At 39.7% G+C, this 25,466-nt stretch overlaps 1 protein-coding gene across 5 annotated transcripts in view; it reads left to right on the forward strand.

Moving 5' to 3' along the window:
• The window catches only part of Dock7 (dedicator of cytokinesis 7), a 196,552-nt gene that overhangs the window by 42,709 nt on the left and 128,377 nt on the right, over nucleotides 1–25,466 (forward strand). For all 5 annotated transcript variants that reach the window (XM_085839169.1, XM_085839170.1, XM_085839171.1 and 2 more), the window contains exons 8-13: nucleotides 6,796–6,862; nucleotides 8,982–9,131; nucleotides 17,074–17,154; nucleotides 18,306–18,471; nucleotides 21,077–21,219; nucleotides 24,255–24,348. In XM_085839169.1, the coding sequence (XP_085695295.1) occupies nucleotides 6,796–6,862; nucleotides 8,982–9,131; nucleotides 17,074–17,154; nucleotides 18,306–18,471; nucleotides 21,077–21,219; nucleotides 24,255–24,348 (701 nt within the window). The remainder of the gene's footprint in view (nucleotides 1–6,795; nucleotides 6,863–8,981; nucleotides 9,132–17,073; nucleotides 17,155–18,305; nucleotides 18,472–21,076; nucleotides 21,220–24,254; nucleotides 24,349–25,466) is intronic.

Here is a 25,466-nt window from a genome sequence, read left to right on the forward strand (position 1 = left end):
GATGTAATGCATGTCTGTAATCCCTCATTCAGTAGGCTGCAGATGAGGAACACGGCTTGAGGCCACTTGGGTTGAATAAGAGACAAGACTCTTTGTTTCTCTCTCAATAAACCATGTATCTATATATTTAGGTTTTTGTTGTGGTAAATTTTTAATCCACTCTTCCTGGCTGGGGTGGTGTGATTCCACACACCCCAATGCTCTGGAGTCCCTACATAAAAGGCACAAACTTGCAGCCTTATTTTTTAATATACCCTAAGCTAGCTCAATGGTTGGGCACTTCCAAACCTCCTCACAGCTAGCACACACTCCCCTCCAGTATACCTGAGTTAACACTCTCTAATCTGTATTTTATCTTTGCTGCCCTGCTTCCTTCTGGGCAGCCCTCCCATGGGGCCACTTCCCCTTTGCACCTACAGTTCAGCTGGCTCACCCACCTGCTCCTTTACTGCTTGGTCCATCCTATGGAAGTCCTACCTCTGTCTGCCTGCCCAGCCATTGGTTGCCGGCTCTTTATTGACCGGTCAGAAAATCAACTGTTGGCAGGGACCCACAGCAAACTGAATTCCCCTGTAAGCACAAATCAAAGACCCAACAAGCTTTTAAGGACTTTCACTGTATCCTTAAAGTTTCTTTTCCAAAGTAATTCTAGCTTAAGAAAGCTTTTGTGTAATAAGGACATAAAAAGATTAACAGTATATACATGCTTCTTGCCAGAAACTATAATCGCCCTATTTCTTTTCTGCATTTATCTTGAGCCTTGAGGAGAGGACTTTAATAAACATATCCAACCTTTGGAAGAGCAGTTGATGCTCTTAACCACTGAGCCATTTCTCTAGCCATTTCTCGAGCATTTCTCTAACATGGCCATTGTTTTTGATGGGGAGTTTTGAAGACAAAACTTTTTCTTTTAAAAAATATTTTGTTGTTGTTGTTTTGAGTCAGAGTCTCATTTTGTATCTCTCACTGTCCTGGAATAGAACAGGTTCTTAACCTGACCTCTTAACTCAGAGATCCTCCTACCTTGTGAGTGTTGTTGGGATTAAAGATGCACTCCACTATGTCCCCCAATAAACATTTTTTTCTATAAATAGTGTATTAGTCAGGATTTTACTGCTGTGAACAGACACCATGACCAAGGCAAGTCTTATAAAGGACAACATTTAATTGGGGCTGGCTTACAGGTTTAGAGGTTTTGTCCAGTATCATCAAGGTGGGAGCATGGCAGCAACCAGGCAGGCATGGTTCAGAAGGAGCTGAGATTCTACATCTTCATCTGAAGGCTGCTAGGGTGAGGGTCTTAAGCCCTGGCCCACAGTGACACACCTACTCCAACAAGGCCATACTTTCTAATAATGCCATTCCCTGGGCCAAGCATATACAAACCATCACAAAGAGCAAGTTTCTTAGTTTTGGTAGGTTCAGCTGTGTTTTAGTCTCAATGTTTTGAAGTCCATTTTCTCTTGAAGGCAGTTCAATGTCATATGTCCTGGGGTAACTTATATGCCCCTGGGGTAACTCATATGCCCCAGGGGTAACTTACACACGTGTGCAGGTTTTCCTTGTGTTTTCTCTCACCTCTTGCTGTCTTTGGAGTAATTTTATACAACAAAGAATACAAATATGTATTCTTTATTTTACAAATGAGGAAGTGTGAATTAAAGAGGATTAGTAGAAATTCTGCTTAATAATGCTCAGTGAGTAATTGAATAATGGGAATTGTTCTTCCCATTATTGGGTATTCTTGTAGTAGGTTTATTAGTTCAAACTGAAGAAGAAAAACTTAAATTTGTAGCTCAGCCAGATAGATTACTTTGTGTATAAATATGACAGTTTTCTTTCTTAGAAAGCCAAAGCTTTATGCATTTAGTTAAATTTGTGTAGAAATCTATTAGATAAATTGAATAGACTTTTCTACATATCTGGACGTCTATATTATATTACAGCCTTTTATAACAGCCATTTTGATACAGGTTATATACACACATTTATTTATATCCTTCCATCATTTGTTGACACAGAGTTTCATCTTTTCTAATCTAAAACTTACTGTGTAGTTGAGGATGGCCTTGAGTTTTCTGATTCTTCTTCCTCCTGGTGCTGAGATCCCTGGGGTGCATCACTTCACCTGCTTTGTGCAGTTCTGAGGGGGGAAACTAGAGCTCTGCACATGCCAGGCAAGCACTCTACCGACAGAACCACACCCCAGCTCCAGACTTTATCCTTTTGAAATGTACAAATGAAAAGTGTATATTCTTAGCATTGTGCAGGTATTATTGTCCTCTGATTCTGGAGTGTTTCTCTCTCATACCTACATTAGCCTATTGGACCACTGTATTAGACTGCACACGGTCTGTTGACTTCATAGAGATGGAGTTCTTAGTTTTGGAAGTGGGAAGTCAAAGATCAAGATGCTAGTGATTTGTTTTCTAGCAAGTTTTTCCTTCTGGCTTGTATAATAGCTGATTCCTTCCTGTTTCCATACATGTCTTTCCACTACGTGTGCACAAGAAAAGTCTGTGATGTCTTCTTTGTATTTCTCTGTGTGTGCACAGAATGAGAAAAAGAAATCAAAAGGAAAGGAAAGGACATGCACGTCCTAGGTATGGTGGAGGGGAAGTTTATTATAGATACGTGGGAGAGCACAGCCAGAGGCAGACACATTTGGGAGAGTCCAGAGTGGTCATGACCCTGAGCCAGTTGGGAAGAAGGAAAGCGGAAGGGAGAGAGGAGAGCCAACCAAGTACAGCAGCTTGGAGGCCAGAGTACAAACGGAGCAAAAGAGAAAGGGGGCAAGTAACCAGATGCCTGGATTATATAGGGAAGAACCTTTGGGGGAAGGGCAGCCCAGGGTAGAGGGTGAGGTATGCCAGCCATATACTCTTAACTGGTAGCACTAAGGGATTCTGTGCAAACCTGGAGACCAGGTCTGCTTTGAAATGTTAAATAAGCACTTAGCTACTTGTCCTGGCTTTGATACTTAACTTGCACGGGTTTGGAGGCCAGAGATTGTTGAATCTCTTCCTTTACTGTCCACTTAAAAACTGCAGTTTATTTAATTTTATGCATATAGGAGTTTTGTCTGCATGCATGCCTATTTACCATGTATGTGCAGTGTCCATGGAAGCCAGAAGATGGAATTGGACCATCTGGAATAGAGTTGCAAATGCTGTTGGGAATTTAACCTGGGTCCCCTGCAAGAACAACTTGTGCTCTTAACCACTGAGCCATTTCTCCAGCACCCATCCAGTTTGCTGTTTTTGGCAGGGTTTCTCACTGACCCTGGAGCTCTCTGGTTCAGCAAGAGCCCCTAGGTCCAGGGTTTCTTTCACAGCATGGACTATAGACACATTCCTCCATGCCTGGCTGTGTCTGTGGGATCCAACTCAGGTCTTTATGCTTGTGCCATAGGTACACCTCAGCCTTCCTCCTCCTTTGGTAGGGACTCCAGCTTATTAGACTAGTGTCCCATCCTTAGGACGTTAACCTTGATTTCTCCACTGATCAGACCCTCTTTTTAATGGATATTTTCAGCTTATAGACTTCATATAAGAGTTTTAGTGCATCTTTCTGCCCACAGTAGTATTCATGGACAGTCACCTCCTGTTCTTTCTTTTCTCTAGCCCCTGCCAACACTAGCTTGCTTTCTTGTAAATATAATTATAAACTATATGGATAAGTTTTAGAGTGGCTTCTTTACACAACATGTTTTTTATGGCTTATCAATATTCTAGCATATATCAAAGTTTAATACTATATACAGCCAAGTGATATTCCACCGAATTGGTATGTTATTTCTTAAACTGTTGGTCAGTTGATGAGCACATGGCGGGGGGGTACTTCTACTTTTAAAAAAAAGAACAGCTTTATTTGATTCAACTTCCATGTCATATAGTTATCCAGTGTATAGCCAGTATACAATTTACTAATGAATTTGCCCATTGTACAATTCAGTGTGTTTTGTTATAGTGACAGGTATATGCAACTTTCCTCAATGGCTATTAGAGCACTTTCATCATCCCCGGTCCCTGTCTGTCTGACTGACTCTGTTCCACCTTTGTGTGTGTGCATATGATAAAAGGAAGCTTTTCTTAGATTATGAAGAAAATTATTTATAGGTCATTAGCAGACTTAAATCTGAACAACAAAACAGTGAAGTTTCTATCTTTGTGTACAGAACGTCTGCTTTAACACAGCATAACAGGCACCATCCCCAAACAAAGATATTTCTTCCCTCTCTGATTGCTTCCTGTCTTTCTGCTTCCTTCTTTTCCTTTCCTTTTCTTTGGCTTTGTACTGGTCTCCCCTTCCCTCTCTCTCTCCTCCTTTCTGGTACTGGACATTGAACCTAGGGCCTCACGCATGGCAGGCCCATTCTGTACAACTGAGCTGCTCCAGTGGCCTGCGCCAGGACACGTGCTTCATTGTTCACAGTCACAAGTGTAAAGACAACACATAGGAGGGATAGAAAGTATGAACTACACTTACACTTGACAGTGTATTGATACATCCGATGGAGTAGTGGGTCCCAATGCCTTGGAGGGTCAACGGCCCTTTCACAGGGGTTACCTTCAGTCATCAGAAAACACAGATAAAATTACATTACTTTTCATAACAGTAGCAAATAGTTATGAAGTAGAAAATAAGTTTATGGTTGGGGTCACCACAACTTGAGGAACTGTTTTAAAGGGTCACAGCATTAGGAAGGTTGAAAGCCACTGCCCTAGAGGATATTCATATGGTTAATAAATATGTGAAAGGTGTATATGGAAAAATGTATTGCAGTGTCACTGACACGCCAGTTAATGGCTGACAAGAACTTAAAAGGATCGCCGAGATCATTCTCGGCTTAGCATCTGTTCGCTGTGCTAGGGAAGCATTAGCTGGAAGTTAAGGGAGAAGAATGAAGTCCTGTGCAGTACTCATTTCTCTCTTGGAGGCCACAGAATCTCTGTCAAGGCCTCTATCCTGTCTCTTGCTTACCACTTCCTCAGGCTTGAGTTGGTGATTCCCACTGTTGCTGGTCTGAGCATATACACTGCTGTTTTCAGATTCTGTGCAAATCTTCTTGAATGGCTCTTCATGTGAGCATGTCTCTTCTCTCAGGACTCTGGTCCTGACTTACAACTGGAAACAAGTGCTGTGGAGCGAGTTATTTTCCTTCCATAGCACTGAGCACTGTTCTTGTAGTTGGGGCTGTCCTGGACATGGTAGGATGCTCAGCTACATTGTAGACTTCTGCTTGTCAATATGGTAATATTCCTGCAGCAGAGATAATCGAGAAGTCTGAAGCTTTGGCCAGGTGCAGCTGAGGCCAGGTGCAGCAGTGGGTGCAGCATTGTCTTTGTCTGAGACTCCACTGTGCTGTCCTTTTAGTCCACTTCTTGTTACATATGCTTTGAGTCAGTAAATACATATGTTAGCTCTGGTTCTGGGAAGTGAATTAATCATCTCAAGTATGAACTTTTAAAAGACGTTTGACACTTTCATAAAATGGGGATTGCGATGCCAGCATTAAAATTATAAGATTAATATTTAAGATATGGAAAATTTCTCATTAAACATTGATCTAAAAAAGCAGACTAGTCACACTCTTTGTTTAAAGAGCAATCTTCACATGTTCATCTTACATAACAGAAGCCTGGGTAGATGAGCACTCAACTCCACCTCAGCTCTTTCTGCATGGTGGGGTCCCAAATGACTTTGCTTTTCCCTGAATATTTTAAATGTATTTAAAATTTTTGGGGTGTGGAATATTTGATTTATAACCCAGAAAAGAAGATACTTTAAAACTTTATTTCGAAGTGGACATATCTAAGTAAACAACCTAATTACAGGTTGTAACATAAATAGTGCCACAAAATGGATAGAAGATTCTGTGAGATGTTTTAGGCTTAATTATCACTGAAAAAGTAAGGGGAGCTATTGTCTTAGTTAGGGTTTCCATTGCTGTGAAGAGACACCAAGGCAACTCTTATAAAGGACAACATTTAATTGGGGCTGGCTTACAGGTTCTCAGATTCAGTCCATTATCATCATGGCAGGAACATGGCAGCATCCAGGCAGGCAAGGCACTGGAGGAGCTGAGAGTTCTACATCTTGATCTGAAGGCAGAAAGAGGACTGGTATCCTCAGGCAGCTTGGAGGCAGGTCTCAAATCCTACCCCTGCAGTGACACACTTCTCCAACAAGGCCACACCAGCAAGGCCATGCATCCTAATAGTGTCACTTCCTGGGGCAAGTATGTTCAAACCCATGAGTCTATGGGAGCCAAGCATATTCAAACCACTGCAGTTATACAGAGGACTGTAACTGTGGGCTGTTCACCCGTGCCCCAGTTCCCAAATAACTACTCGGAGGCTTATCATTTATGAGTAAATGCCTAGGCCATAAGCTAGGCTTGTTCTGCAACTAGCTCGTAACTCATATTAACCTGTTCTTACTTACATCACTATGTCTGCCACGTCACTAGTTACCTGCCCTCAGTTTCATATATCCATATGTCTGAGTCCCCTGAGTCCAGACCCTCCCCTCTTCTCACCCCCCTCTCTGATTTGGTCTCAGTCTGTCCATCTGTAAGGATATATACATGTGAGTACAGTGTCTGAAGAGGGAGTCAGCTCCCGTGGAGCTGGAGTTATAGAACAGCTGTTAGCTGCTGCCTGATGCATTTGTCGTAACTGAACGTGGCTTCTCTGCAAGGCCACCAGGCTTATTGATGAACCATCGCTCTAACTCCAATCTAACTTTCATATGTATTTTAAAGTTCATTTATCCTTTTTTTTTTTCATAAAGGTTTGAGATTGAAATTGAGCCCATTTTTGCAAGTTTGGCTTTATATGATGTCAAGGAGAAGAAAAAGGTAAGTCTCTGGGACTTGACTGCAGTCGCCATAACTGCAGGTTTCAGAGGCCTGCTTATGCGCTGCTTGTTTCATAAGGTAAACAAGGAGAGACTCCTCGAACATTAGTAACTGAAAAAGAAAACAGAAATTTCACTTTTCAAGACTAGTAAATGTTTTCTATTATAGAAGATACTTTAGTTGAAACCTGGTTTTTATTTTATTGAAAAAAATCCCCAGCTGGTACAACCACTCTGGAAATCAGTTTGGCAGTTCCTCAGAAAACTGTACGTAGTACTACCTGAGCACCCAGCTATACCACTCCTGGGCATATACCCAGAAGATGCTCCAACATGTTGTAAGGACACATGCTCCACTATGTTCATAACAGCCTTATTTATAATAGCCAGAAGCTGGAAAGAACCCAGATGTCCTTCAGCAGAAGAATGGATACAGAAAATGTGGTACATTTACACAGTGAAGTACTATTCAGCTATTAAAAACAATGAATTCATGAAATTCTTAGGCAAATGGATAGAACTAGAAAATATCATCCTGAGTGAAGTAACCCAATCGTGAAGGAACACACATGGTATGTACTCACTGATAAGTGGATATTAGCCTAAAAGTTCCAAATAGCCAGGATACAATTCACAGACCACATGAAGCTCAAGAAGAAGGAAGACCACAGTGTGGGTGCTTCAGTCCTTCTTAGAAGGAGAACAAAATACTCACAGGAGCAAATATGGAGATAAAGTGTAGAGCAGAGACCGAAGGAAAGGCCATCCAGAGACTGCCCCACCTGGGGATTCATCCCATATACAGTTACCAAACCCAGACACCATTGTGGGTGCCAAGAAGTGCATGCTGAAAGGAGCCTGATATGGCTGTCTCCTGAGAGGCTCTGCCAGAGTCTTACAAATACAGAGGCGGATGTTCATATCCAACCATTGAACTGAACATGGGGTCCCCAATAAAGGAGTTAGAGAAAGGACTCAAGTAGTTGAAGGGTTATGGAACCCCATAGGAAGAACAACAATATCAACCAACCAGGCCCCCCTCCCCCAGAACTTCCAGGGACTAAGCCATCAACAAAGGAGTACACATGGCTCCAGCTGCATATGTAGCAGAGGATGGCCTTGTCATGCATCAATGGGAGGAGAGGTCCTTGGTCCTTTGAAGGCTCAAGCGGGGAGGTGGGAGTGGGTAGGTGGGTAGAACAACCCTCATAGAAGCAGGGGGAGGGAGGATGTGATAGGGTGTTTCTGGGAGGGAGGGAAATCCGGAAAGGGGATACCATTGGAAATGCAAATAAAGAAAATATCCAATAAAAACAAAAAAGACAAAAGGAAAAAAAAGAAAACATCAGAAATAAAATTTAAAAATAAATAAGACTTAAGATAGAAAAGATAGATAAGATAGAAAAAAGAAAGAAGTCTCCAAAGCAAATGGCAGAAGCAGTTCTTAAGAAATGGATATGCTAATGCATGAAAGGGCATTGTATAAAGCAGTATGTGAGAAAACAAACATGGTGATCACTGACGTTTATTGATATAGTTTGGAACCTCTGATAGCCAATGCTGTTTTACTTATGTTTAGGTGGTGAGACTGAAGGAGTGAGCCTAGCTTTACTGTGCTGTTCTTATTATGCTTTGGAGTTTTCAGCGGACATCATAAGACAGATTTCTTCTTGTTTGTTTGCTTTCTTCTCCCTCTCCTTCACCTCCCCCCCCCCACTTCTTTCTATAGAGTGAGGGACAGAGCCCAGGACTCTGAGCATTCGAGCCTGGGGTCCAGCACTCAGCTGCATCTCTGAGAGCTCAGCATTTCTTACTTTAACACACTAAGTCATCCTGTGGTAGAAACTTGAAAGTGCCTTCATTATCAGCACATGACCTGGGATGGATTTCTTCAGGAGAATGTGCTCATTGTTGTAGATATATAGATTGTCTCAGTGAAATACATAATCAATTATGAATTTTAATAAAGTGTTTTAGACTGTTTTATTATCTAATATTTTAAAGACTAAATATATGTGTGTGTGTGTATATATATATATATGTATGTATGTATATATGATTTTTGTGGATGTTAAATTTTGTATTGATGTGAAAATTTAATGTCTGAATGTATTTTTCAGATTTCCGAGAATTTTTATTTCGATCTTAATTCAGAGCAGATGAAGGGACTGTTACGGCCGCATGTGCCCCCTGCTGCCATCACCACTCTGGCAAGATCAGCCATTTTTTCTATAACTTATCCTTCCCAAGATGTCTTTCTTGTGATAAAGGTGAGAATATCCTTAGTGTGTGTTGATTGTTTGGTGTCTGCTCCTGTCTTTGTCAGCACTGCAAACTTAGTAAGGACAACGCCTTCTTGGTTTTGTGTTTAATACTTTACGGTGCCACATTGGACATAGCTATAGTTACAACGTAACTTCTCCTGAATGGAAAGCAGTATTGATTATGTTTCTTCAAACAACAGTGGGTTTATCTTAAGGGACTGCCTCAGTTGATTGTGGGAGCTGACAGTTGCCCTGATTTTTAGGGCAAACTGCTAAGAGCTAGATGTTACTGTAGTCGTGAGTCCAGAGTCCACACGATAACAGACTGGAGACTCAGACCTGGTTTCTGTTATGGTTTCCTTCAGGAAACCTCAGTCTTGCTCATAAAGCCCTAGCTGATTGGATGAGGCCTACCCCCAAAGTAGAGACTGATCAACCCTCCTCAAGGACTGCCGTTTTAACTGTGAATAATCTCTAAAACATATTTTCACAGCGACATTTACAGAAATGTTTGACCATATAACTGAGGACCAAGGTCTATATAAATTAACCCTCATAGTTACTATATAGCATTGATATCAAAATGATATGAATATAGAAGCTAAACCATTGTCATAGATTGTTGACTGACAGAGTTTGACTGTCGACCAGTTGACCCCCAGAAATGCTGCCTGGGCGTAGAGGCTGGATGGTTGGAAGCTTGAGGCCCGCTGGACTACCTAGCAAGATCCTGTCTTTTACAATGGAAACCAAAATGAAAGTAACAACCACAAAACACCCCAAGCATACTCCCCAAGAAAGTAATGATAAATTCCAGACACTAGCCAGGCCTGATAATAGCGGTCTATGGTTCCAGTTTGGTAGGCTGAGGCAGAAGAATTGCAGGTTCAAGACTAGATTGGGTTATAGGATGAGTTTAAGGCTAGCCTGGGCTACTTTCTCAAAATAAAAGGTAAAATGAGAGTCAGGAATAGATTCTAGTGTTCAGTGATAGAGCAGTTGTCTAGTGTAGACTTGGGGCCCTACGTTCAGTCCCCAGCACTGGGAGATAAATTCAGATACCACTACTGTGCTACTATAGACTGTGCTACTTAGACTAATCAGGACCAGCAGATGGCTCTGCTGGGTTTGACGTGCGCACTGCCAATCCCAGCTACTTGAGCTAGTTCCTGGAATCCATGTGGTGGAGGAAGAGAACTGACCGTGACACTGGCTCGTTGTTCTCTGCCTTTCACATGGCTGCCATGGCATGCATGTGGGACCATCTCCTCCATAGACAAAATAAAGGTTGAAAAACAAACAAGAATTTGGCTACTTAACTTTGGTTAAATGGACCTTGACTTGAGAGCAGCCTAAAATGTATTCCTTAGTCATGTTATTTATATAAAATTATTATAAAGAGGTAATGAAATTTTTAATAAGATTATAAAGTTGATTTTCATAAAATGAGTCCTTTTTACCCACAGGAATAATGCCCCAATTTGTTGGATGCATTCCTATGAATTAAGGTTAAATTTAGTTTTAGTTTCAGTTAATAGTCCTGGAGAAATTCACTTCAGAAAATCCTCTTAAATGAGGTGAGTTCTACAGGCTAGGGCAATATACACCTTTAGTCACATCTTTTGCCCCAACACAGCAGGGGCAGGTACATATGAGAGTTTGAGGTTAGCCCAGTCTACATAGTAAGTTCCAAGATAGCAAGGACTACATGTTGAGACTCTGCCTTCAAATACCCAAAATGTTAATATTATTATTATGATGATTTAAGCTATAATATATTAATAAATAGAAGAATCATATAGATTATTATTTTACAAATATATATAAATAAGGAATATAGTTAATTTTACACTCGGAGAATGGCAAGTTATTATAAGCTAGATCATTTTGAAAGAAATGAGCCTATATGGCAAAGATGTATGGAATATAGGCTGCTGGGAAATGAAATGTCATAATGGGAATAAGTGCCTTTTAAGATTAGGAATAAAAAATATTGAATGTAAGTATTCCGTATAAAGAAATAGTTAGATCATGCTAAACTTGAATGATGCAATATCATAATTTGAAAAATTATGTTATGTAACAAATGTGAGATTATTTAGTGAAAAAATATATATTATAATTCATAAAATATAAGCAAATGTATGTTTGTGTGTATGCATACACACATACACACACATATATATATGTATATGTGTGTGTATATATATATATGTATATATATATATACATATGCCATCTCAAAACTCTGCTGTTACATTTTAAAGAGAATTAATTTTGGAGGTTTTCTCTAGTCATGATCTCTCCCTCTCTCTCCCTCTTTCTCTCTCTTTCCCTTCCACCCCCTCTCTTCCCAAGAAGAAGAATACCATTTGACCATTTGATATATAGGTTCAATACATCATTATCATTTCTTTTTTGTTTTTAAGATTTATTAATTTCTTATAAATACAGCGTTCTGCCTGCATGTTTGCCTGCAGGCCAGAAGAGGGTGTCAGATCTCATTATTGGTGGTTGTGAGCAACCATGTGGTTGCTAAGAATTGAATTCAGGACCTTGGGAAGAGCAGCCAGTGCTTTTAACCTCTGAGCCATCTCTCCAGCCCTGATTATCATTTCCTGAGAGAAAATTTCCTTAGCACTTGTATTGGATACTTACCTGCTATACAAGAACAAAAGGAGGATATCCCAGAGGGCTGTAATAAAAGCCTTTATTCATAACTCTATTTCAGTGTCTATGTATTTATTTATACATCTGATTTGTGTCAGCCAATCTGGGCTATACTGTTTTCAGATGGTTGTGTTTATATGTATGTAGGTTGTCTGGAATCAGTTGATTTAGCCAGAGATGGAGACGTTCTCTGTGTGTGTCATTTTTAGCAGTAAAATCTTGATCTTTGTAGACTTACCTAAGAGTAGTATTTCATGGTGTGAATTATGACAACTTAGCCATTATACTAGCTGGGGGCGTGTTGTTTCATTGTAGTTTGTGTATTTCATTGTTAGTTCAGTGAACATTTGCAGTCTGTTAGGAAGATAGCTGAACTCATTCTCTTTAGCATCTTCTGAGGAATTGAAGTGTGATATACCCAGGTGAGACTTCATTGGAGAAAACTGATTTTTTCTGCCTGCAGGTATCAGTTTCAGAAATGTCTTGGTTAAGGGTTGGACCCCATGCCCATTTCCCACCTCAGTGCTGAGACCCTATCTGCTTTGCATTTGTGCAGGCTCTGTGTGTGCGTGTGGTCCCAGTCTCTGAGTGCATGTGTGTATCACTCCTGCTACATTTGAAAGAAACTGTTTCTTTGGAATCATCCACCATCTTTGAGAGCTCATATATTCTTTTTCCCTCTTATACCTTGGGCCTTGAGGGGAGTAGTATGATAAAATCAGTTCTTAATGCTTGTATAAGAAGCCCTTCACAAACTGAACCAGTTCCTCAGCCCTATTTTTAAAAAGAGGGGAAATTTAAAATTTCATAGGAGTGCAAGATATTTCATAGGAGTGCAAGATATTTTAAAGAAATATGGGAATTGAAAAAAAACATCTATTTAGCCACTTAAGACTATTATTGTGGGGAGGGCTAGACAGGTGGCTTAGTGGTTAAGATCACTTAATGTTCTGACAGAGTTCAGATCTCAACACCCCTAGCAAGTGGTTCAACCTTACCTGTAGCTCCAGCTCCAGGGCATGCCTTCTGACTTCCGTGGGTACCTGCATGTGGTGTCTTAATTTGCTTTGTATTGTAGTGACCATGATTAAAAGTAATTAGGGAAATAAATGATCTAAAAAGTATTTTTAATAGTGGTAAAATTGCAATTTATAATCTTAACCACTTTTAGTGTATTTTTAATATAAAGTATATTCATATTGTGTTGTAATCAGTTTCCAGAAGCTTTTCAGTTCAGAAAACAAAAACTTACAACAGTTCCTTGTTAAAGCTCATCCCATTCTCTGCAAGTCCTCATCACCCTTCGTGTGTGTGTGTGTGTGTGTGTGTGTGTGTGTGTGTGTGTGTGTGTGAAGTGGGCTTCTTGAGATGCCTTATGGAAGGGCAAGCAGACAGTGTTTCTCTTCTGGAGATGGGCTGATTTAACAGAACATGGTTTCAAGGTTTATCCAGGTTTGGACACGTTAGACTGCATTTTATTTGAATAATACTTCACTGAATAATATGCTGTGTGTGTATGTGTGTGCTACCATACTTATTTAACTGTTTATACAAGTTCGTGGATATTTAGATTGTTTTCTTTTCCTTCTTTTTTTGACTGTGTGACTAATGCTTTTATAAGAAAAGCTCTATAACATTTTATATTCAAATAACATTGAATATGGGGAGCCATAACATTGTACTCCTGGCTCCATAGGTTCATGCAAACCACATTCATTCTAACTTTAAATATCTCATGGTCTTTAAAAAGAATGAGACAGAAGTTTCATATAACAAGAATGAAACAAGAAGTTTCTTCTTTGACTGGAGTCGGTCTCTTAGCTCTGAGCCTCTGTAACACCTACACAGACAATAAAAACAATTCACAAACTTCCAGAGTACAGTGACACATACCAGATATTTCCCTCTAGACAGAAGGAATTGAGGCAGACCATGGAAAGATCAGGCCACATTTTTCCACATTTCTTTAGATTGTATGAGCCACATGATCAGCTTTGTCACCGCAACAGCCCCACTTCTGATACCATTTTCTGCATTAATTACTCTTTCTTGTTGGTCTTTCCAAATAGCTAACAACAAGCAGCTTAGGAAGGAAGGTCTCATTTTGGCTTACAGGTTGAGAGGATGCCTACAATGCAGAGAAGGCCCAATAGCAGTAGCACTGTGGTGACAAGGGTGCAGGTGGGACTCCTCAGCTTTTCATACCTTGCTGAACTGGAGCAGACAGGATGAGTAAGTGGGCTTTAACTGCAAATGCCTGCCCTACATGACCTACTTCTTCCAGCCAACCTATTCCTCTTACATGTCCCACAATCTTCCAGAATAGCTCTACTGGCTGGAACCCAGTGTTGAAACACATGAGCTTACTTGGGATACTTTACAAGTCTTATGTTTATTGGCTAATTGGATTTCTCACCTTCACTATTGTTGTTCCTGAGTTGTTGACTTCTTTATGCATTTGAAATACTAATTTGTAGTGAGACTGATGCTTCATATATAATTTTATCTCATTCTTAAGGTTTTCTTTTCATTTCGCTTATTCTGTCCTTTAATGTAGTCAGCACAAGTCTTGATAAGTTTGTTTTTAACCATATCACGGTACTATCACATTCAAGAACAAACTTCCAAATGCATGAAGCACTTCTTTAAAAGAAAGTTTTATAGTTTTTAGCCATACATTTAGGTATGAGGTCCATCTGGGCTTGATTTTTGATAAAGTGTAAGGTAAGGATCCAGCTGCTGCATTAGCAGCCTCCACAGCTGCATTTGTTGGAAAGAGTGCCCTTTCAACATTGCATCACATTAGCATCCTTTTGTCAAGAAAGACTTGACTAGCTGAAGAGATGACCCAGTGACTAGGAACACTTGCTCTTGTAGAATATCTGGGTTTATTTCCCAGTATCCACGTTGTGTTATGGATTTGACACCTTCTTCTGACTTCCACAGGCACTAGGCATATATGTAGTGCACATACATACATGCAGGCAGAAGAGTCAGACTCTTTTTAATTTAATTAATTTATTTGTTTATTTATTTATTTGTTTATTTTTCTGGTTTTTCGAGACAGGGTTTCTCTTTATAGCCCTGGTTGTCCTGGAACTCACTTTGTAGACCAGGCTGGCCCGGAACTCAGAAATCCGCCTGCCTCTGCCTCCCAAGTACTGGGATTAAAGGCGTGCACCAGCACGCCCGGCTTAATTTAATTTTTAACTGGGTACATGCAAGGATTATTTCTGGATTTCCTCTTCTTTTTTATTGTACACATATCTTATTTATTCATTATTACATCAGTGTGTCCCAATACCTGACAGAAAAATGTGAGAAAAGGTTTATGTTGGCTAATTGTTTCAGAGGGACTTTGGCCATAAGGGAAGGAGGATTCATTTTGGCTTATGGTTGCAGAAGGTTCCAGCCATCAAAACACCTGTCAAAAAGGGGGGGGGGGAAATACTTATTTTGGCTTAAAGTTTCAGAGGGATTGCAGTCCATTTGGGGAAGCAGAGTGAAGAAGGCTCTGTGGTCGTAGATATATGAAATGACATTTCTCTCTCTTACTTTCCTTCCTTCCTTCCTTCCTTCCTTCCTTCCTTCCTTCCTTCCTTCCTTCCTTCCTTCTTTCTCTTTTAATTTTATTTATTTATTTATTTATTTATTTATTTATTTATTTATTTATTTTTGAGACAGGGTTTCTCCGTGTAGCCCTGGCTGTCCTGGAACTCACTCTGTAGACCAGGTTGGCCTTGAACTCAGAAATCCGCCTGCCTCTGCCTCCCGAGTACTGAAGACATTTCTTTACATTGTGGTTTTCCAGAGAGCAGAGGGTGCTTGACTGGAATCCAGTGAACTACTTCAGCTAGGCTCCACTTCTTTAGTGCTCACAGCCTGACAGCCTGTGGCCCTTGGACCAAATCATGAACCTGTGGCTGCCTTCTAGATTTAACTGCAGCCTTTGTCTTCATTCAAGGCCTCAGTTCTCTTGATTCGTGTTCAGTCTCATGTCTGAAGTGATGTCTTGTTTGCTTTCCCTCAAGCTTCCGATTTCTCTTGAGATTTCTTTTGAAATTTATGATGAATTGTGCTATTTCTGTCAAAATCATTGGAATTTTGATAAGAATTTCATTAATGTGCATGTCTTGGGCAATATTGGATTCCTAATTCTATTAGATCTTCTACTTCTTGAATTTGGAATATCATTGGAATTTTTTATGCTTTTATTTCTTTCAGTAACATTTTACTATTTTCATTGTTACAGATTTTAATTTCTTTGGTTAAGTTTATCCCTAAATATTTTATTATTTGTAATGCTGTTGTCTGTAGAGTTGCTTTCTTAATTTGCTTTTTAGAATCCTCATTGTTAGTGCACACTTTTTTTACTGAAACTTTGTTGTATTTGGTTTTTAGTTTTGATAGTTTTTTGTTTGTTTATTTTGTTGTTTTTGAAGCAGAATTTCACTATGTAGCCCAGGCTAGCTTAGAGTATGCTAGGCCTGAGGTGAGTGGGCCTCAACAGTTGCAACCCTGGCTCTCATCCTCTTGAATGACTGCATAGCAGGCAATGAGGCATACTCAACAGTGGGCAGCATTTATGATGGTATTTTTCTTTATTTGCATGACATCTTTATAGCATTTTCTGTATAAAAGATCTTGCTGACGAAAACAATGTTGATGATGATGTTGTTGATGATGATGATGCCAGGTGTGGCTGCACACACCTTTAATCCCAACACTTGAGAGGCTGATGGATCTCCTAGTTTGAGGTCTGTAAAGCAAATTCCAGGAGGCCAGGGTAACACAGAGAAACCCTGTCTGAGAAAAACAACAACAACAACGGTCACACTGTCAGCAGAGTTCATTTTCCTTCTTCCTTTCCGTTTTACATATCTGTTACTCTATTTCTTGTCTGATTGTTCTGGCTCTAAACCCAGCTTGGGTTTGTATAGAAAATGCTAAACTAGGTGTTCTTGTCTTGTTCCTGATTTTAGAAGGAATGTTTTGAGCCAGTCTTGAATGTTTGCTGTGGGCTTTACATATATAGTCTTTTCATATTGAGACAGTTTCCCTGTACGCATTCATAGTTTGTTGTTTTTCTATAGGGAAACTATTATGAATTATTTTTCCGATCCATTTTCTGCACAAAGTTGACCATTCCCCTATCCCCTGTTATTCTATTAATGTGTGATATATTTATTTTTAATATATTGAATCATCCTTGCATTTTGACTGAGTGCTTTTAGTTTTAAAAATCTTAGCTAAACTTTTCTGTTTTTGCCTCCGACAGCTAGAAAAAGTCCTACAGCAAGGAGACATTGGAGAGTGTGCAGAACCATATATGATTTTCAAAGAAGCTGATGCCACCAAGGTACCATGTCAGGCCCCTCATTTTCTCATGTCACTCCTAATGTAATTTGGGAAAAATAAAAACATAAACCCTGTTTAAAAAATTTCAATGCTAATTCATTTATTTCTGTTGGTCTACTTACTGTCATTCTGTTTCCCCATTGTTTGTGTTATTTGGCTTGTGCCATGTTCCATGTTAGTCTTAAAGATCTCTTCTGCCTGGTGGGGAGGGGCAGAGAGATAGTTTAGTGGGTAAAGGCATTTGCTTTGCAAGCCTGATGATCATAGCTTGACCCCAGACTCCAGAATGTTCTTTTCTGAGCTTAATGACACACACAATGAAACACTCCTCCCACAACACAGACCCACACACTAAGAGTACTAGCAGTGATAGTAATTAAATACAGCTTAAAAATTATTTTTGTTGGTGAGAACGAAGCTAACTGAATTTAACTTAAATAATTTAAAATTTTTTATTTTCCCAATAGTGATATTGGTGAAACTTCCTAGCAATGATTTTTGTCATCTTGAGAGAAAAGAAAAATGGGCAAGTGTCACAGGCACATATGTCTCAGAAGGAGTGGATTATTAGCAAAGGGGGATGGACAGCCATGAGCTCCTCCCCAGCTGCCAGCAGTAAAGCACCAGGCCGTGACTTGTTAAGCCTGTTGTGCTGGAAAGGAGGGAAATAACTGAGCTAATTTTACACAGTCCATAAATTACAACAGCCATGAGGTGGGAACAAAACTGCGTTAGCATGGATTTAACTACACCACCGGTGACCAGAAAAGCAAGTCAGGAGCTCAAGTGAGCGAGCAGTGCTTTAAAGAAAGTTTTGAGGAAGGCTTAGTTTTTGAGGTAGTTTCAAGAAAGACTCAGTTTTTGTTCTGGAGCTCATAAAGACAAAACTTTTCCTGGATTTATCTCTCTTCTAGTTGTTCTCCTATTAATTCTTGTGATAAAAAAACTGGCCATAATTACGTATCCTTTCCTAAAGACCACTTGCAATGTGTGCACTTGGCTCTAATTTCCCCTCCCCTGCACACATGCTCAGCCTGTGTTTTGCTGGATTTGCTAAGAATTCAGCACCTTTAACCTGTCCTTGATATTGTGTGAAATAGCCCTTAGGTTGTGTCTTTCAAGTGTGATCATGGATCAAGTTCTGTTTTACAGAATAAGGAAAAATTGGAGAAATTGAAAAGTCAAGCTGACCAATTTTGCCAGAGACTTGGGAAATACCGCATGCCTTTTGCTTGGACTGCGATTCATTTAATGAATATTGTTAGCAGTGCTGGCAGCTTAGAAAGAGACTCCACAGAAGTCGAGATCAGTACTGGAGGTAAGAGTGCTCAGTAGACATTGTTGCTAGAGTAGTGATCTCTCCCCTTATAGAGGCTTGTGTCAGTTGGAAGGTTTCTTCAGGTGGAGTTGGTGCCACACAGCTATAATCCGGGTGCTTGGCTGGGTCAGCATCTGCTTCAGTTCCAGGGCAGTGCAGGCTTCATTCCTGAGACTGTGCCACTCCCTCACCCTAAACCAAAACAAAAGAGAAAGAAAGAGGAAAAGAAATGTAAATATACTATATTTACACATTATTCAAGTCACCTATTTTTGCTGCAGTCTCGGAGTTCTACAGGCACCATGACAGTTGATGTTTGGAACATGTTCATATCCATTAGCAATCACTCCTCTTTGTCCCCAAATTCCTAAGCCCACTTCTAAACAATCACTAATATATTTATTGTCTTTATGGATTTGTCTATTCCAGACATTTAATGTAAACAATTAAATAGTATATGGTGTTTTATGAAGCTTGTTTCATATATCATGGTGTTTTCACAGGAGTTACCCATGGGGTAGTGGCTGCTGGCATTTGATTTTCTTTTGTTGTCATGATACTCCATTACATTTTTATACTGCACTTCAATCTGTTTATTATTGGTGATAGTTTGAGTTATTATGACTAATACTGCAGTGAGCAGTCATAGAGGAGTTGTTCGTCTCTGGCACCGGGAATTGAACCCATGACTTCACATGCATGCTAAGGAAAGCACTCTACCACTGAACTACAGTCGCAGCCTTTGTAAAAGCTGCTGCATATTGTGTGTTTTTATTTCTTTTGACTATATAGCTAGAAACGAAATTGCTGCATCACGTGGTAATTCTCTAATAAAGATTCTGAGACTCTAAACTATCTCCCAGTGTGGCTGCCCTTTAAAAATTCTGACAGTCCTGTATAGAAGTTCCTGTGTCTTCTTATCTTTGCCAGTAGTGAATACTGTCTGATTTTATGACAGCATCCTACACTACATCCCAGTGTAGGCTAAGCAGCATCTCATTCTGGATTGGATTTTCCTTCTCTGATACGAATGATGTTAGGTGTCATCTTGTGTGCTTCGCCCTTTGTGATCCCCTTTGGAAAAATACATATTCACATACTTTGACCATTTTAAAAGCTTCTTAAAAAAAAAAAAAAAAAACTTATCAATGCTTGACTTTTAAATGGGGGGTTTTCACCTTCTTGCTTTTGAAGTATTATTCTTCAGTGTTTGTTTTATTATTATATAACCATTTCTACTAGTAAAATCTAATGATTGATGAATCTAGTGTAGTAATTTTAGTGCTGTGTGTTTTCTCCTTCATTTTTATGAGAAGGCTTGTCAGTTTTTATAAACTCTGTTTACTGTATTTTTCCAGTTTCTCTCACTTATCTCCTCTCTCCTGCTGCCCTCTTGTAACTTTCACTTCTTTGGCTGTAGTTTCTCTTTCTGAGAACAGGTTTCAGCGTATAATGATCTTCATGACTGGACTTTCTCAGGGTTGGCATGGAGCCATGGGTAATCATGCCCAACTTCTTTAGATTCATAGTTCCTTACAGTGTTCGATGTAATTACTCACTTGAGAGTTTGTTTTTTATATTTTAAGATAGCCTAGGCCAGCCTTGACTGCGCAGTTCTGTCACATTAGTCTCCCAAGCCCTGGGATTGCCAGCATGTGCCGCCAGGTCAGCATGAATGCTTCTTCTCTTCTGGTCGGCACCTTCCCTGCAACCCTGCTGTAGCAGCCAGTCTCACACATGTTTTGGTGTGCTACATCTCCACACATCTTATTTGTAATTTCCCTTGGGGACAACTCCTTCCTAGTAGCTTTTTAGAAGTTTGTGTGTGTGTTTCACTTCTGCATGTTTGTGAATTCCCTAATTTTTCTTTTATTGTTAATTTATAGTTTAATTTTCCAATTCTTAGCAATTATTTTCATCCTTTTGGTCTTTTCATATCTTGTCTTATGTCTTGGAGACTGACCTGTAACTGCTTGAAAATAATGTGTATTCTGCTTTTCCTCAGTAGAGTATGGTCTGCTAGACCACATTGCTTGGATATTTTTAAAGTCTTCTCTTTTCTTATTAATCTGTAATAGCATTGTTCCTTTAGTTTACCAAAATGGGAATATCTTGTATGTGTGAGGCCTTGGGTTTGCACCCCAGCTTCATAAGGAAAAGGATAAGAAGAGGAAAAGGAAGAGGAAGAGAAAGAGGGAGGAGGAAGAGGGAGGAGGAGGAGGAGAAGGAGGAGGAGGAGGAGGAGGGTTATCCTGTCAAGACTTTGAACTTGCTTGTTTCATTTTGAATCAGCTAAGGCTGATTTGCAGTTGATGGTGGGTATTTCATAGGGCTGCGTAGCTCCCTCCAGCTGACTTACCCCTTCTTTGGTTGTTTGTGTAGATTAGTGTATGTTCAGAGACTTTGTGCTGTAGCAATGACAGCCAGATGATTCAGGTGGAATGGCTTTCTTAAACCTTCCCCAGACATGGATTCTTGTAGTGCACCTGCAAGCTGAGCAAAACAGCTTTCCACATCAGTGAGTTATTCCTTACTTTGGGAAAGCTAATAAAAAACGGTTTTACATTTTATGAAACTGACAATCGTTTTATCTCCTCTTTGGTAGAACGGAAAGGTTCTTGGTCAGAGAGGAGGAATTCTAGTCTTGTTGGCAGGCGGTCCCTGGAGAGGACGACCAGTGGGGATGATGCTTGTAACTTGACCAGCTTCCGGCCTGCCACCCTCACTGTGGCAAACTTTTTTAAGCAGGTAAAGTTTGTCATGTCGGGGCTCTGGGGAGGTGCTTGCACAAGGTTTTACTTCCTTTAAGGAGAGTGGTAACTATTCTATGCACGTCTATAATGTCAAGGACTTCTAACAGATTTAAGAATAAATAATGAATATGAGTTAAAAACAAGTAAAATATGAACTAATTGACATTGTATCCACTTTGTCACTAATGTTATTTAAATGCTCACATTCACATTTTAATGCATCAAACCTTGTCTTTCACAGCTATATCTTACTCAGTTATAATGGTGAACTTTTAAATTTTTTTATAATTTGAAATTATGTGTATGGACATGTATAGCTGAGCACAGGTGCCTGCAGAGGCCAGAGACTCAGATTGCCTTGTAGCTACAGTTACAGATGGTTGTGAGCCGCCCAGGTTGGGTGTTAGAACGGAATTAGGCTCCTTTGCAAGAGTAGTGCATACTCTTAGCTGCTGAGCCATCTCTGGCACCCAGTGGACCTTTTCTTAAACACTGATGGCTTGTGAATTAGAGTGGTCACATGCTTCACCACCCAAAGTTTTCTGACTTTAACGGCCTTATCTATGGCTTGTGGAATAGAAACCCCATTTCTGTGCTCAAGCTAAGTGCTGCTGAGGAAAATATCGGTGTCCAAGATCCTTTTATCAAAGACATTTTATTCTTGCAGATCTGTTCTGTCCACTTTAAATCAAATGAATGATTTTCACATGTCAGTGCATGGAAACCAGTTTAGTAGGTAACACCCAGCTTCATAAAAAATAGATCTTAAAAAAAAAATCTAAAAAAATAAGTGCATTTTACATATTCAGTTTAAATATTGCTTCACAGAGCCCTCATTTCTCCTGTTATTTTATATGAATGGTTTTGTATATGTATGTATACATTGGGGTTTGATGTCAAATGGGTTTTATATTGTGAATCAAGATTAAAAAATGTGTTTATTGGTCAGGCTCTGGCAGAGCCTCTCAGGACTGAAGGAGCTGAAGGGGTTTTCAAACACCTAGAAAGAACAGTGTGAACCAATCAGATCCCCCAAAGTTCCTAGAGACTAAACCACCAATCAAAGAGTACACATAGAGGGACCCATGGCTCCAGCTGCATATGTACAGAGGATTGCTTTACCTGGCATCAATGGGAAGGGTGGCCCTTGGTCCTGTGGAGGCTCAATGACCTAGCATAGGGGAATACTAGGGTGCTGAGGTGGGAGTGAATGGGTGAGTGGGTGGGGGCGGGGAGGGGGGCTTGTGGAGGAGAAACTGGCATTTGGTGTTAACGTTCTTTATTGAAAATATTTATCCATAAATATGTATTACTTTTGTAAGTATTTTTAAATACCTAGAAAATTGTACATCACAGAAATGCAAACTAAGTAAAAGTAGACGTTGTACTTTTACTTAACAAAGTAGACTTCATGAAGTAAATTTCTCCTAAGTAAGATTCAACCCCTTCTCCCAGCTTATGAGAAATTACTATCTATAGTTGTGGTATATATAGTTAATCATGTAAGGTTTCAAATGCACCAACCCAAAATTATTAGAAATACACAGAGATTTTAAAACAAAAGTAAATCCATACAATAGTTATAAAGACATTTGTTCTGTATATTAGTAAACAATTGCTTTGTTTGCTTCAGGGGTACACAGTAGTAAACAAGCCAGCGATCTGGTGGAGAGTGTCGGCTTGACCTCTCTAGTGAGTTCAGCTTGACCACAGATTTGGAGGTTGGCTAGATCAGCTGATCTCGATTGGTTTCTAGGAAAACTCAGTTTTTCCATCTACTAGAGGCAGAAGTTCAGGAGAGGGTAAGCCAGGTTTCATGAATTGCTTTATAAGTTTCAGTTTGCATATTTGCTCAATGACAGGAGGGAGCTACACAGCCAAGCACCGGGTAGGAAATTATGTCCCACCCAGTAAAAGGCACAAAACCGATGGTAATCATCACTAAGGAATAGAGACTGGCAATGTAATTTAATATATTAAGTAAATAAAAGTAAGTCTAAAGAAAATCTTGAGTGTATTAATGAATAAAGATTGAATATCTGTATTCTGTGCTCAGTAAAGAGAATATATTGTTTTAGCAGCTGATGGAAAACTTAAATTCATTAGTCACATAAAGCGCCTGACTTTCTAAAAGCCACATTTTCTATGTGTGACTTGGTTAAAGAACTATATTAGGGGTAGTAACTCCACAGAGTCACTTTAGACATTAAAAAATCATTTCCCCAAATAATGGTACCTAGGGATGCTGTCTCCCATGTTTTAAGTGTGAGCTGGCTCAAGAGTGTGAGCTCACAGAGGCAGAGGCTGTAATAGCCCAGTGCCAGTGCCATGAGAGTGCAGCGTAGACAGCAAAGTGTCCCAAAGCAGGCAAGGGTTTCCTTTCCTCATCATTGTAGGTAGAAGGAAAAAATAAACACTATTTCATTCTTCTCTGTCTCTGTCTCTCTTTCTCTCTCTCTGTCTCTGTTCCTACCCGCACCCCCCTTCATCTTTAGTTGTGGTCATTTGGAGGTCTGTCTCTGGTCTTCATGTCAGGATAGCGGTGCTTCTCCTACCATCATTATATTCATTATTTATTTATTCATTACTATACACCTATACACATAACTTACAATGTGTAAAGATTCTGCATTTCAGAAGTTTTAGAATATAAAGCTAAAAGACATAATTTCAATTGTGACTCTCTCTGTAACTGTCCCATGTCCTTGTATTTGTCTCCTTTTGATTCTGTCTTATAGCTGCAGTCTTAGTTTTCCTTTTATACCCTCCCTACCTTCAACTTGCATTGGCTGTCTGTATGCTAGACATCCTATGATAATTTATAGGCTAAGTAATAGATCATAACTATGTACATAGATTAAAATGGTTGGTAGCATTACAAATCTCAGTCAGGTGTGAAACAAGAACTTAGGAAGATTTTCATTCTCCTGAATATATCAATCTTTCCCTCTGACAGCACGACTTAGAAGCCAGTGCTTATCTCCTACTTTTGTTTTACTAAATTCTTTTTCTCAATATCATTGAAATTAGGAAGGAGACCGCTTAAGTGATGAGGACCTGTACAAGTTCCTTGCTGATATGAGAAGGCCGTCTTCTGTCTTACGGAGGCTGAGACCAATTACAGGTATTTTCAGATTTTGAGTGATATGGTAATTCTCGCTGATAATTATTTGCTATCATGTTTTCATTTTCCTATTTATCTGGCTCACTCATCTTTCTGTGCTGAGTGTGTTTCATGGTTCTTATCTCATTATCATGTAAGCAGACAGCTTGGATTCAGGGTTCATTACTGTTATCAACTGAGTTCTAAAATGAGATCCATGAATTATAATTGTGGCTTAAAGTGATTTGAAACAATAAATGTTAAAAAATGGGTTGCTGTCACCGTTAGAGCAAACAGTCCAGAATAGAACTGACCAGCAGCCTGCTAACCCCGATGATAGCGTCTGAAGAGTTTATCAAGCTGAAAACCAAGTCACTTCTTTAAACCTTGTCCAGTTGGTGCTAGAGCCCATCCAATGTCTTGGTTTGCTGTCCTGGAATTTGTTCTGTAGACCAGGCTGGCTTTGAACTCAGAAATCTGCCTGCCTCTCCTTTGCCCATCAAGTGCTAGGATTAAAGGCATGTGCCACCAAGCCCAGCTTGCTGGCTGGGTTTTTAGTTCTTCACTCCCTGAATGGAGGATAACATTTGTTAATTTACATGCACTTATGCATGGATAAGTCATTTTTAAATTTTGATAAATGAAATGATTTCTATATCTAAGTTCTTTTTTATTTTGTTTTTGTTTTGTTTTGTTTTGTTTTGTTTTGTTTTGAAGATGGGGTTTCTCTGTGTATCCCTGGCTGTCTTGGAACTCGCTCTGTAGACTAGGCTGGCCTCTAACTCAGAGAATCACCTGCCTCTGCCTCCCAAGTGCTGGGATTAAGGCACATGCCACCACTGACCAGCTTATATCTAAGTTCTTAATAATATGATATTTATCTACTGTTTATCCCAGATTTTTTTTACAAAATAATATTGAAATTCCTCTAAGAACATTTTCTCTGTGTTAAACAACATTCTGTGGCTGTGACAGACTACCTCACAGGAGAATAAATTACTTGAGGCTAATCCACTTAAATGGAGGAAAGATCTAGTTTGGCCCATCTTTTCACAGCTTCCAGCCTTCAGTTGGATGCCTTTGCTTTGGGGCCCATTGTGGAGCAGAACACTTTTGTGAAGCTGCATAGGGCAGAGCAA

The sequence above is a fragment of the Mus caroli genome, unplaced genomic scaffold, assembly GCF_978045245.1.
Source record: "Mus caroli unplaced genomic scaffold, Mus_caroli_1 scaffold_6, whole genome shotgun sequence".
Taxonomy (NCBI): domain Eukaryota; kingdom Metazoa; phylum Chordata; class Mammalia; order Rodentia; family Muridae; genus Mus; species Mus caroli.